This window comes from Diospyros lotus, chromosome 14 (assembly GCF_014633365.1).
Source record: "Diospyros lotus cultivar Yz01 chromosome 14, ASM1463336v1, whole genome shotgun sequence".
Classification (NCBI taxonomy): domain Eukaryota; kingdom Viridiplantae; phylum Streptophyta; class Magnoliopsida; order Ericales; family Ebenaceae; genus Diospyros; species Diospyros lotus.
In genome coordinates this window covers 12,707,632-12,721,629 of record NC_068351.1, presented here as the reverse complement: position 1 = coordinate 12,721,629, position 13,998 = coordinate 12,707,632, and the positions used below count along the sequence as shown (strand labels likewise).

The 13,998-nt window shown below is 39.7% G+C and overlaps 1 protein-coding gene across 1 annotated transcript; it reads right to left on the bottom strand.

The window, feature by feature from the left end:
* Positions 1–1,945: 1,945 nt before the first annotated feature.
* LOC127789839 (eukaryotic translation initiation factor 3 subunit C-like) lies at positions 1,946–13,998 on the bottom strand. The gene is made up of 4 exons (XM_052318854.1): positions 13,830–13,998; positions 13,469–13,533; positions 11,566–13,380; positions 1,946–3,220 (listed from the first exon to the last, which is right to left on the bottom strand). Exons 2-4 carry the CDS (start codon positions 13,490–13,492, stop codon positions 2,240–2,242), a joined length of 2,820 nt encoding a protein of 939 aa, XP_052174814.1. The 5' UTR covers positions 13,493–13,533; positions 13,830–13,998; the 3' UTR covers positions 1,946–2,239.

Sequence of the window (13,998 nt, the reverse complement as noted above, 5' to 3'; positions counted from 1 at the left end):
AAAAGGGAAAGAGAGAAAGAAAAGAAAACAGCAGAGTGAAATAAGAGAAGAACATAGAGCTTTGCTTATTGTTTGTTTTGATAAGAGCTGAGAGATGGTGAGATAGAAAAATAAAGTCTGCTTGGCTAACTGTATTCTTACTAATAAAAGCCAAAAGGTAAGAAGCTGGAGTAGTGAAGAAATTCAAGAGAGAAAAACGAAGCAAATTTAAAATTTGCAAGATTAGATTCCAGGCTGAAAGCTTAAACAGAAAAAGAAAGGCATAGGCACTTCATCAAAATCGCCTTCAAGCTATTAATGGGGTATGAGCAAACTATTCGAGCAAATTTAAAATCGCTTACTCGAATAGTTTCATGGCATGAAAGATAACATTGAACGTATTGTATATATCTTAAATGGCCATGCATGTGCTAGATGGAATTTCCTTTGAAAAGCATGTTAGCTTGCTATCTAAAGTGGGTTGTTGCATTTTAAGGAGTTTAAAATGCTATTCATGTCATTCTCTAGCATGCAAGTTGTTTTAGAAGCTCAACCCGAAATTGTTATTTTTCTTGTATAAATCTCTCTCTCTCTCTCTCTCTCTCTCTCTCTCTCTCTATCTATCTATCTATCTATCTATATATATATATATATAGATGTAGCAAGTTCATTGAAGGGCAAAGGAAGCTCGAGGAATAAAAGGGACCAGCTACATGCATATAGGTTGGCTTGTATCTAGTTGCATCTTTTTATTGTGTGATATAGTGATATGTCTTTTGTAATGAATGAACATCGTGGTTTCATATGAAAAATGACATATGCAAGCAAGTAGTGGTTTATATTGTAATTGGGTTCAATCGTGGTGTCCTAATTCACCCTTAATTGGCACTAATGAAGCTTTGGCCTGGTGGCAAAGAAGAGGCCTTCAGATTCTTCATGTCAACACCCCCCCCCCCCCCCCCCAAAAAAAAAAAAATAATAATAATAATAATAATAATAAAAAAAATGGGGACCCACAACCAACTTAACATCACTAATTAATTTAACAATTCACTATCTGGGTGTTCCTAATATCAACGAAGCAACAAACATAAAGTACAGTTAATGGGCTCTCCTAATAAATCGACCGTCTTTTTCAATTGGAGAGCTAGCATTCGGTATGGGTTTTGAAATTCTTTTGATTCAATTGAAAAGCAGATGGGTCGGTAAATTGCAGATTTAAAGCTACGATGCATCCTTCGCAGTTAAGCACGACAGGGAGAAGGAAATCGAAACCGGGATGGGCAATTGAACCCATGAGCTAGGTTATTTGCGTTTGGTTGCATTTTGAATTTGGATTGGGGACGCTGAGATGCTTACGAACAGCAAGTATATTACGTGAAACACACATGGGTTGGTGTCATTTGGTAAATGATTTTTAGAAATTATCAAATAATTTAACTTCTCTCAAAATATCTTAGCTTTTTTTTTTTATCACTCTTTCCGTATTAACTTGCCAATTCCTTCAATTAATTTGTGAAGTTGCTTCAAAATTTATACCCTCCAACTCGGTTGTTTCTTCAAGAGGCGACTACCTGAACCATGCCAAAGGAGAATTGACCAAATTTAACAAGTAATATCTACAAAATCTTGCCACCCCACTTCCCAATTTCATCGAGCCGCGCGCATTCAACCGCCCGCTTTGACAAAATTTTAGTATCAGGGCGAGAGCCTTTTGTAAGTCCACGGACAACGGGATGTCTTCATTGAAATCAATTTTGTCAAGAACGCCAATCAGTCATGTGTAACCAACCAAAAGGAAGCAAACAAGAAGATCATGTTACTGCTAACTAAACAGTTATACCAACAACATTATTATTGTTGTATCTATCAACGTCCGAATAGCAAGGGCTGAGATATATTTCATACATAAAGATCAGAAATGAGACACCCAACTCACATCCCCTGTTTATCCAGACACAATCCAGATTCCAAAACTGCCAATGCACTTTTATAGCATCCAACCTTGAAGCAGCAAAAGTAGCAACCAACCAGGGTCTCAATTTCTAAAGAGAATATGCATATCTGGTTGTAGGAAAACAAGATAAACGAACAGCACCAAAATACTATTTAAGGACTACAAAGTAGAGATAGATAAAACTCTCTTTCACCGATAATACAATAATAAAGAAAGAAATCTCTGGTTTGCAACAGTAGTCAAAAATCTTGGATCAGTCCGAATAAATAAGGCCTATGGTACTTCTTGTGTCTGTCTCTCTTCCTAGGCACGTACACCCTTGTTCAGATTAACCATACGGGTTGGAACATTCTGGGACCCCCTTGCCGAGCTACTTTGATATGTTCTCCCCGGTCCTCCATAGGCAGCATCTTGATAACGCGTGCTCTGATAGCCCATAGAGTATCCACCCGTTCCTCGTGACTGCATCCGGTCCCTTGACTGTCCTGAAGTCATTGGCCTCCCAGATTGCCCGCCGCTACCGCCTTGCCTTCCCTGCGAGAAGGATACGTTGTCCTGCCACCTGTTACCAACACCACCAGCTGCCGCAGAAGCATAATCCTGGCCATCCCTCCTCCTTGAAGGCAGACCGTCCAGTCCACCACCACCCAGCCTCGCTTCCATTGCTCTCTCGTTACTCTCTGCCAGGATGGACAGCTTCTCCGTCAGATGGAATGCCAAAGCCTGCAACCTTGTGTGTTCAACATCATGGATAACCGTGCACCGGGTTGGCTGGTCCCAGCTCGCATGAAGCTCCTCATTGATCATCATTTTGCTAACAATGCTATGGGTCTGGGCATCTGAAAGCTCAAACATCTTTGAAATTTGATCCAAGCTCAGAGAATTGTATGCCGACGAATAGGTAAAGAGGTAAGTTCTCAGAGCCTCTTCCTTAATCCTGGACCTAAGCATCTCAAGAACATTATCCCGGTTTCTGAGGAGCTTCCAGGCATCAAGGGACTTGATGATATCAAACGCCTTCTGGAAATCTCCCTTGGTAAGGGATCTAGTGGCTGCAATTACATGGTCTCTGACATTTTCAGGTGGGCCAGTGAATGTCTGCCTCTCACTGACCTCAAGCAACCGACGGAAGGTCTTACTTATAACCTTGCGCTTGGCATCATGGCTATTGGCTGCCATGTTAGGGACCTCCAACAGCATGGCACATATTAGATGGACAGCCTCCAGAAGCTCAAGATTTATGTGCATGTGGTACGGCATCTGCCGTCTCCTTTCCAAACGCTCCTGATAAAATTTGATCACTTGCAAAATTAGTCATAAGGGAAAGACGTAATGCAGTAGCTATAGCAAGGCAGGTCTAATAATAACAGGAGAAAACCACTCCACACCCTTCACCCATCCCCAAATATTACCACACAAAAAAACAGATGCACCAAGCAATCTTACCACTGATCAAAAAGTCCAAAAACTCAATTTGATATCATGGTAATGTGCTACATGTCTATGCTATCATAACCAGACAAATATGCAAAGAATAAAAAAACTTCTTGGAACGGTGTTAGGCAGTTCAACGATGAACCTGCTTCATAATGACTCCTGCAGTTTACTCAATTCTTTATTTTTATTGAATGTGCAAAATAGCACCCTATTTTACAAGGACACCATATGGTCGGTTCTCACCCATGACAGAATATCAAAAGGGGACATAGATTTTTTCCCTTTTTTTCACAAGTGAAATATTAGGTAAGTTAAAAATCTTTAATAAGCTTATTGCGCAAGTGTATCAGAAATTAATAGTTGAGGCAAGATCTAGATTTCTTACACATATTAGCATAAGAAACAAGTTAACAAAGAAAAGGCCTTCAATTGTTGGCCATGTATTTTGCAGTTGCACTCCAGAAAATCAAACCCAAAAAGCCAGGAAGAATGATACAGCCGTGACAAACACGACAACATGACAAGAATTACAATCAGAAAGAGAATGAATTTTGGATTCATTGCACACAAAAGAAGAGCAGAACGAGCTAAGAAGAAAATAAAAGCCCACAATCCCAATATGTAGAAATAACAAAAATTCAGGTCTAGCAGAGCAACGTCTGAAGTTATCTTGTATATCAAGAGAAGTCTCTATCCAAGATATCAATGTGCGTTTTTTCTAGGCTTCATTATCTAGGATGCCAAATGATAAATTAGAGAGAATAGAAAAGTTTTGTCTGTATTATATGTATTTCTCGTTTGGTTGTACTCTTATGTCATAACTGTTAGTACCTTCATTTGTTAAGCCTATAAATAGGCTAAGGTAGGTAGAGAATGCATGTTTTGATTTGTTAATTGAATTGCAAACTTTCCCTCTCATCAATTCTCTCTCAGATTCCCTCCCGTCTCTCTCTGATTTCTCTCTAATCTCTCCCTCATTTCTGTCCATTATCTCCCTCTTTGTACAATTCTCCCTCCAATCCTTTCTGTTATTGGTCCCAATTCCCTCGGGTTCTTCTAATTTCCAATCCAAACCCTAGGTACATGACAAATTGGTATCAAAGACGACAATTCTCAGCTGTGAGTGGAAATTCTCAGCAACCGATCCTCGGCTGCTGCATCATGAGAAAGGCGAATTCCGGCAATCTCGGCAGTAAAGCAGAGTCAGGCAAATTCCTTTAGCAAATCTGACAAAGCTAAGCCAGGTGATTCCTGATCAACTCTCAGTTCAAATTTGAATGCGACACAGAGCGAGCGAGTTATCGGAGCCGATCGAGTCACATGAAGTCGCTCAGGTTAGGTTTTCCACGGAAGGTAGCTGAATCACGGAAACTGTGTAGGCCAGCAGGTTTCTGAAGCTGCATCTTAGGCGAATTGCAGAAGCCTGCCGTTTCCTGGAAGCTGATCGAAGCTGTTCAGATCAGCAATTTTCGGAAGTTTTGGTTTCAGAAGTTGCGCAACAGGTTCCCGGAGCTGGTTAGAACAGGTTGTCTTCCAAAACTGTTCAGAGCCAGCCGGTTGTTAAAGGTTGACTCGGAAATTGACTTGGAGGCTGTTCAGCAGCAGCCGAACCTTGGAGGCTGTTTCCAAAGCAGAGATTAAGGAAGATTGTACAGAACAACGATTTCTGGAAGATTGATTTTCCAAGGCTGATCATTTTAAGAGGCGGAATTCCAAAGCTAAAGAATTAGCACAGAGGCAACACAGAGGCAAATTCCAAAGCTGTCTAGATCATGTCTTAGGAAGAATTCTCTAGTTTCGAGCAAAGTGCAGCTAGATTCGATCAAACTATGGCCAGTTGCAACCAAAAACTGGATGAATTCCTGATATTAATCACCAAACAGTTACAGGTTAGACTTCCTGCTCATTTTCTTTCAAAGGACTATTCTGATCCAATTATTCAATACCTAAGATATTTAGAGATCTATACTTTCCTCGTCTATGTACTCATCATTCCACTATCAAACCTCAGAAATCAACTAAGGAAGAAGTTCACGATGTCTCTGTCAGAAGTTCTGTTCGTGAGAAGTTGAATTCAGAAAATACTGACAAGGAGGATGACTGCAATACCAGAGATGATATTGGTGGTGAAATTCATTTTCCAGAGGAAAACTACAACGACAAGGATGTTTGGACAGAAGATCCAAAGGAACAACCTGATTCCTTTGAAAACAAAGTCCTTGAAGCAAATATTCGAGATGATATTATTGGAAGTTTGGATCAAGAGGTGATTGATTCAGTCAATCAATCATCAGAAATGAAAGAAAAATTAATCACTCATGATGCACCTACTGAAAGGTTGCAGGAGGAAAATGAGAAAGTAATTGGTGAAGTGACAGGGAAAACCAAGTCCATCACGTTACCCCTGGTGATCAGTCCATTGACTGAAGGCTTGGCTAGCGTCCAGGATTGGACTCTTGTGAGGAATGGAATTGATATCAGGGTTCTTAAGAATATTGTTCCATTGCCTGCGATTCCAGAGAAGGCTGAGGAGTCCTTGGCTTGGGTTAAAGTAGGTATCAAGCTGTGGCTTGGGTACAGTACGTATCAAGCTGTCCCTAGTGCTGGTTTTGGCAGCGAAGGAACAGTGTAAGCGGACTGAACAGAAGGACTGCCACAAGGTTTGGGAGAGGATGGAATAGTGGGATGCTACCGGACTGCTGATTATTACAACTCACTGGCATAATTTCTGTATAGAGACCCTTGAAGAATACATTTTAAATTTGCAGGAAAAACAATATAGAAGGAGCATAAAAGTGAAGAGGAAGTGGCCAAGAAACAGAAAGAAAGAAAGAAAGAAGAATAAAACAGATGGAGAAAGTTGGGATTAGATGAAGAGCAGTGGCCAATCGCTGCAAGTTCTTGGGGACAAGAACTCTTCCAAGGAAAGGGGGAATTGTCACGACCTCAAGGATCCCCAAGGATAGATTAGTAATATGTATTATACATGTTTCTCATTTGGTTGTACTCTTTATGTTGTAGCTGTTAGTACCTTCATTTGTTAAGCCTATAAATAGGCCAAGGGAGGTGAAGAATGCATGTTTTGAATTGATAATTGAAATTCAGACTTTCCCACTCATCAGTTCTCTCTCACATTCCCCTCTTGTTTCCCTTTGATTTCTCTCAGAAAAATGAATAGGAGAACTATGAATGTTCCTCCATAATTCCATTTATCTGAATGGTGAATTATATATACAAAAAATATCCTAAAAATTTTCTTAATTTACAGGAATGGATTACAATAAATTTGAATATACTACTTTACAAATTTGAATGAATTTAAACTCGGATTCCCTTATCTGTTTTTGAGATCTGCTTCATCCTTTCTTCCCTTTCTCCTCTTAGTTTGAATTTGTTCTTATTTTTTCTCACACCAATCTTATCTCCTTATCTACTCGTCCATAGCTTTAAGTCAATCTTTCTTTTTCTTTTATCTTCTCTAGCGCTCCCCCTCAAGCTGGTGAATAGATATCCATCATTCCCACTTGCCTCTAATTGATTCAAAACCTTGTTTCTACATTGCCTTAGTCAAAATGTATGCCTCTTGAAATTCAGTAGGAACATAAGAGGGGTTTATGTCTCCACTTTCGATCTCTTGTTTGACAAAATATCGATCAATTCTAACATGTTTGTGTGAATCCTTGAGCTATTAGTCTAGTCTTGTTCCTGTCAATGCTCCCATCTGACTTGTACTTCACAATAAATACCCACTTACTGCCCAGAATTCTTTTCCCATCAGGTAGTCTCACAATCTCCCAAGTGCCATTGATCTCTAAATCCTGCATTGCATGATATATATCTCTAGGAATTTCAATATCAATGCTGGCAGTAAAAGCCCTGAACTAAGGAGATAGGTGTGAATACCCCCAAATAATTGGGAATAGGGTGTTTGGTACATGATCTCACCCCTTTCCTTAGTGTTTTATTGGGATATCTAAGTCATCAAATCCTTTAGATTCCAAACTTTCCACAGCACCAGTATCCTCCACAGTCCTAGCATCTGGACCTATCTCGAGATTAGACAATGGGACTGGCTTTTCAATCTCCTGAAATAAACCAATGGTGGTTTGTCAGAGGCCTAATCCTCCTGAATCTGGGTGTTCTGATCTCCCCCTTGATAGCTTTTAGAAATAGGGATTGGAACTGGTTCAAAAATAGGTTGAGGTGATTCAGGAACAGTAACAGTTCAGGAGCAAGTAGGAAAGTGGAAGGAGAGGTAGGAGGAGAACAAGCAAGAATAGATATTGTGGAGTCCCAATATTGCTCTGTACTAGGAGTGAACAGAGGAATATTTTGAAAAAATAGTTGATGCTCGAAAAAAGAGGCATCACAAGACACAATAAAGTGCCTAGTAGTGGGGCTGTAGCACTTATATCCTTGTCGAGTAGTAGAATAGCCAACAAAAATACATTTGAGACCTTTAGGTTCAAGCTTGGATTGAGTAGGTTGGTACTTGTGTACAAAGACAATACATCCAAAAACCTTTGGGGAAAGAGAATCCAAGACTCGGGTATGGTGAGGGTAGAAGTCAAGAAAAACACTCAAGGGAGTCCTAAATTCTAAAACCTTGGAGGGAAGACGATTAATGAGATATGAGGTTGTGAGAATGGCTTCTACCCAGTAGGAATTTGGTACTGAATGAGTGAACATGATAGCCCTTGCAGTCTCAAGAATATGGCAATTATTTCTTTCCGCTACCCCATTTTGTGGAGGGTTGTAAGGACATGAACTTTGGTGAATGATACCATGCTTAGTTAGGTAATGGTTGAAGTCATTGGAAAATATTCCCAACCATTGTTTGAACGTAACACATAGATTGAGGATTGAAAGACATTTTTTACCATTTGATGAAACCTTATGAAAACAAGATAGACTTCAAATTTGACTTTCATTAAGAACATCTAGCTAACTCTTGTATGGTCATCTATGAATGTGATGAACCAACGAGTGTTAGTTAAATTTAGAGTCCTTGATGGCCCCCAAATGTCACTATGGACCAAATGAAATGGTTTTGAGAGCTTACAGATATGAGTTGGGTGTTAACTTTTGGTTTGTTTAGCAAGAATACATTGTTCACAGTGAAAAATATGGTTCCTTTTATTAATGAAAAGAGAAGGATACAAAACTCTAAAATACTCAAAGCTAAGATGCCCTAAACACCGGTGCCATAACATGATTTTAGACTTTCAAATAGTAGACGAGGAGGATTGAATATGTGACCTAGATCCAAGAGAATGACCAAGCCTCAGAATTTGATGGAGACCTCTTTTCTCCTCAGTATTTCCAATCATCTTCCCCAAAGATAGGTTCTAAAATTCACAATAAGATGGCAAAAATGTTACCAAACAGCTCATTTCTCTAGTTAGTTTGCTTACTGATAGCAAGTTACATTTTAGATCAAGCACATATAGTACTAATTTTAGGATTAAGCCTGCCACAAGATCTGTTCCTTTTCCTTGAGCCATAGATGTTGTACAATCAGCCATAGAAATGGTAATACCTTGATCACAAGGTTCATAATCTGATAGCATCTTAAGTAACTGTATCTAGTATCCAATAGCCTGTAGAGAAGTTATGAAAGATTAAGGAGTATCTAGATGTACCTTGTTTGGCCAGAGATATTACTGAATTAGGATTATCTGTAGCTTCAGATTTAATCACTTTGGTTTGGCTCAACAACTGTTGTAGCACTTCCAACTAATCTGCTGATAGAGATAGATTAGTTGGTTTTCCAACTTCGGCATCTACCACATAGGCATCTTGACTCCCCTTCCTCTGACTCTTTGGCTTCCAATCTGCTGGTTTTCCATGAATTTTCTAGCATGTCTCCCTTGTAGGCCAGGGCTGAGGCTAATGTTTGTGTGCATACATCATTATTGGAAGGCCCTGATGTAGTTAGCATCACCTTCTTCTTGCTTTCTTCTCGTCTAACTTTTGCAAAAGCTTCCCTTATAGATGGAAAAGGCTTTGTTCCAAGTAATCCACCTTTTACTTCATCTATATCAGAATTGAGGCCGTGTAAGAAGTCAAACACTCTTTCCTTTTCTATTCTCTTGTCATATTTCCTTCCATCTTCATAACACTCCCAAGTGATTTCATAGAATAGGTCCATCTCTTGCCACAATTCTATTAGAGTATTGTAATATTCAGTAACAGAATTAGTACCTTGCCTCGTGGTTCGAATAGTAGACCAAATCTGGAAACATTGAGCAATGTTCTCAATGTTTGAGTATATTTCTTGTACAACTTTCTAGATTCCTTGGTTGTCTTGTAGAATAAGTAGGTTCCATTGAGTTGACCAACTAGGCCATGACAATGGCATTCTTTGCCTCCCAAACGCCATAGGCTTAGGAATTGCTCCTACCAAATAGCCAACCTTCTCTTTTCCCTCAACTACCACCAGGACTGATTGGAACCATTCTCTAAAGTTGGTTCCATTCAGTATATGCTGGATAATCTGAAGGGAGTGACTGTCAAGAGCTATTGGAATGACTAGAACTTGTGTATTCTTCGTTGGAAGAGGGACGGTAGTAGATGTCTCATTGGTTGTTTGAGTTTCAGTCATGTCGTGGACTTAAGGAATTCTACATTCAATAGGTAAGAAGAAAGCGTCTACCATAAGAACGTGGCTCTAATACCATGAAAAATGAATAGGAAAACTATGAATGTTCCTCCATAATTCCATTGATCTGAATGGTGAATTATATATACAAAAAATATCCCAAAAACTCTCCTAAATTAAAGGAATAGATTACAACAAATTTGAATATACTACTTTACAAATTTGAATGAATTTAAACTTGGATTCCCTTATCTGTTTTTGAGATCTGCTTCATCCTTTCTTCCCTTTATCCTCTTACTTTGAATTTGTTGTGATCTTTTCTCACACCAAACTTATCTCCTTATCTACTCGTCGATAGCTTTAAATCAATCTTCCTTTTTCTTTTACTTCAACACACTCTAATCTCTACCTTTCTCTGTTCTGTCTGCAACTCTCTCTTTTTGTCCAATTCTCCCTCCAATCCTTTATGTTCTTGGTCTTAATTCCCTCAGATTCTTCCAATTTCCAATCCAAACCCTAGGTTAAACCCTAGGTACATGAAAAGTTCTTAGGCAAAAACAAAAAGGAGAGAAAAGAAAAGAAATCCTAGAAAAGTTGACATGTAAGGATGACCTTACAGAAGTAACATAGCTGCAACTAAACCCATAATAGGGATAGAAGGATGACCTTAGACCATTGCTTGACTTCACAAATATCACAACCACAGTAGTTAGTATCCCAATGCATACGACTCCATAAATTGTCACATGATTCTCTATGCAAATCAACATGTAACATTTGTGTAGATCCAACATGAAAAGTACAAACACATAATGCACATGATGGATAAACTCATGAAGTCTTCAAATCTTTTAGGTGAACTAATTCCAAATAAATTTTAATTACACCATTGGAGGAAATGTGAAAAATAAACATAGAAAGATGTTATTAACTACTTTGAGCAACAAATGCCCTGTCCTTACTCACGCATACCATACAAACAAGTGATCATCAAAATATTTTAAATTTCACATAACAAGCACAGTGCACAGCTTTTAAAACAGGTAAATGCAGAGGCAGATATTAACCTCCATAATATGATTATACTTTACTAGTACCCTTTTCAAACTTTTAGCTTTGAACAACAGTTTTGGCATTAGCCTAAACTGAAATCAGCCTTGGAGTTCAATTTAGAATTAGTATTTGCATGTTATGTTCTTCATTCTTCAGGGAATTAAATTTATTTACCAATCAATGGCACAAAAACATATGGTTGAACAAAAATACACCATTAGGATCTAGAGAAACATAACCCACCCCCAAGATGTAGCATTCAGAAAAATCATAGAACGCACACAGAACAAATAAATTGACAGGCAAAGCAAGTAAAAGTTCAAAATAAGGAAGCGTGGTTAAACATCAATACATCAAGAAACACCATAGCAGGATCATGCAATTTTTTCTAGCAAATAACAAACGCACAATTCAGTGGCAAAAAATAAAGACAGTAAAGGAAAACAAGCTCCAAAATGCCAACTGGAAGGGGGGTTTGTGTTAATTATGATGAAACTCTGAACTGCAATTCAATTATTAAAAACAAAAAACTTAGCACCTGTTCGGGAGTCTTTTCATGATATCGGCTTTGAGAGACACCTTGCGCAAGTAACTCCTTCACCCTGCCAGCTGAATACAGTTCAGAGAGACAGCCATGTGCCTCAACAATTAGTCCTGCTCTAAATGCGCACAATCCCAGTTGAGCCATAGCCCTGTTAAAAAGTATCTGAGTGGAAATGTCCATGTGCTGAATGCTATCCTGCAAGTGACTCATCAACAACAAGTCCCGCGAGATTGAAAATTCATCTAGTATAGCATGATGGTATATGTCACAGAGCATTGCACGGGCCTTGGTTCGCTCATCCCCATACTTGTAAATCAGAGAAACAAGGATATCCATCAATGCACGGCTGCTTTCAGGAAACATAGGTTTGCGAGGCACAAGTTCAGGAGTGACAACAAAAGCAGGAGGGCCCCTACTTTCTTCAACTTTGGGTTCAGCTCCTGGCTCTGCTTCTCCGTTCTCTAAAGATTCTGTCTGCTCGGCCAACTTCCTCATTGCATCATACACCTCTTGGGGCTTATAATAGATGAGTTCCACCCTCTTTAGTGCAACCTTTGCAGCAGCCTTGTAATCACCAACCCTCTCAAAATATTCCTGGACATTCTGTGCAAGAACCAAGAATATGGGCTCATCCCTTAGCCTATCAACATATTCACGGGTATGAGGATCAATGCACTGCAAGCTTTTAAAGAACTCGACATCTATTCTCTCCAGAAAGGCTACCAAGTTCCCCCAAACATGGATTGTACCCTTAAAGTCTGTTCCTTTCCTAGTTTCATCCTCTTCTGGTTCTACCACATCATCAACTACAATGTTAGGGTATTGGACAAGAATATCAAGTATCACAAACATATTCTGCACACACTTCTTCCATACATTTATTGGCATGTGCCCACTGAGACTTGGGTTAACATCAAATTGTGCAGAAATAACACTGAACAGTATCTCAAGTTTCTGAGCAGGGGTCTTGGCCACCCTGGTCAGAAAGGTAAGTTGCTCCACCAGTTCAACCCGTCCAGTTCCCTTCCTACCACGAGCAGCCACAATCTCTTTGAACTTTTTGTTGACTATATCCCATGTGATTTCACTAGGGTCCTTCATGAACTGCTTATCCATTATCTTATCTTTCCTGCTCATCATCTTTTCCCAGACCCCACCCTCAGTTGCAGCATGCCTGCCCTCTTCATCTTCATCTTCATCTTCATCCCCTGAATCTGATCCCATGGCAATCTTTGATGGGTCCTCCTCAAACTCCGACTCCTCATCATCCTCCTCTTCAGTTTCTTCGCCACCTTCCCCTTCATCTTCGCTCTCGGGATTTTCCCTGCACTTATTAATCAACTCTTCATACTGCTTATTGTTCTTCTTCAGTTTTTGTTTCATTGAATTCAGGGCCTTAGCGTTACTACTGCTCATCTTTTTCTTCGCCTCCTTATTGGCCAAAGCCTGGTTCAAGAAGTCCTCCAACATTACAAGAGCTTTTATGTAAAGGTTTGGGACCTTTTCAGACTCTGTAACCCGCATGACCTTCTCGAGCTGTTTATTAATCTTGTCAAAGCTCTCTTGCAAGCTAACCCAGTCATTAATTTTCATGGCATTCTTCATCTGATCAACAGTGGCAGACATCTCCTCAAAGCGCTTGTCTTTAGCAGACCGGACAACACGCTTCTGACCATCCGAATCATCGTTGTCACTGCCACTGTCATTAAGATATCTGCTTCTGGCAGTTGCAGCGGCAGACTCTCCTGCTCCACCAGCACTAACCTCCTCGTCATAATCACTCTCTTCTTCCTCGGTGTCGCTGTCACCCTGTAACCACATTTACAGAACATATAAAATTTCACAGCAACAAAAGATGATACAATTCAATTGAAATTTGGTAGCAGAAGTCACAAACCTGAGTCCAAAACCTTGACGCCATCTTCTGGACACAATCTAAAAATCAAATCAAGTCGCAATAACCTGCAGAAGAAAGAAACGAAAAGATGAGAAAGACAAACAATAATTCAACACGCTGAACGTGTAAAAGACTTCTTCTATATCACAAGAGCATAGCGGATTTTGCCATAAAGTTCATGTTAGCACGGAACCTAAACCCGATAAAGCGCATATCTTCACATCAAGAAATCAAGATAAAAAAACGCGTCGGGTCAGATCCAGGAAGTAACAGGCGATAAAATAAAAGGCAGAATTTAAACCTAAATCTACAGATCCACAGTTCTGCCGCGCCAGAAGTATCAAAATCACAGAAGGTTTACCTTGCTGATTGTATTTGCGCCGAAGAGGTCGCCGACGGGAAGCGTGGTTACGGCAGAGTAAGTCGCCGACGATGAACGCGAGAGAGAGAGAGAGGGCTCTGAACTTCCAGATAACTTTGAAAACCCTAATAGCTGCGCTGCGAGAATGATAAATACGGGGGGCGCAAAT

What these genes read in the sequence shown, in the direction of transcription:
- LOC127789839 (XM_052318854.1), bottom strand. Translation starts at nt 13,492, where the DNA reads ATGGCGTCAAGGTTTTGGACTCAG. An exon ending in CGTCAAGGTTTTGGACTCAG is followed by an intron (nt 13,381 to 13,468) that starts GTTTGTGACTTC and finishes ATGTGGTTACAG; the next exon opens with GGTGACAGCGACACCGAGGA. An exon ending in ATGAAAAGACTCCCGAACAG is followed by an intron (nt 3,221 to 11,565) that starts GTGCTAAGTTTT and finishes AAATTTTATCAG; the next exon opens with GAGCGTTTGGAAAGGAGACG.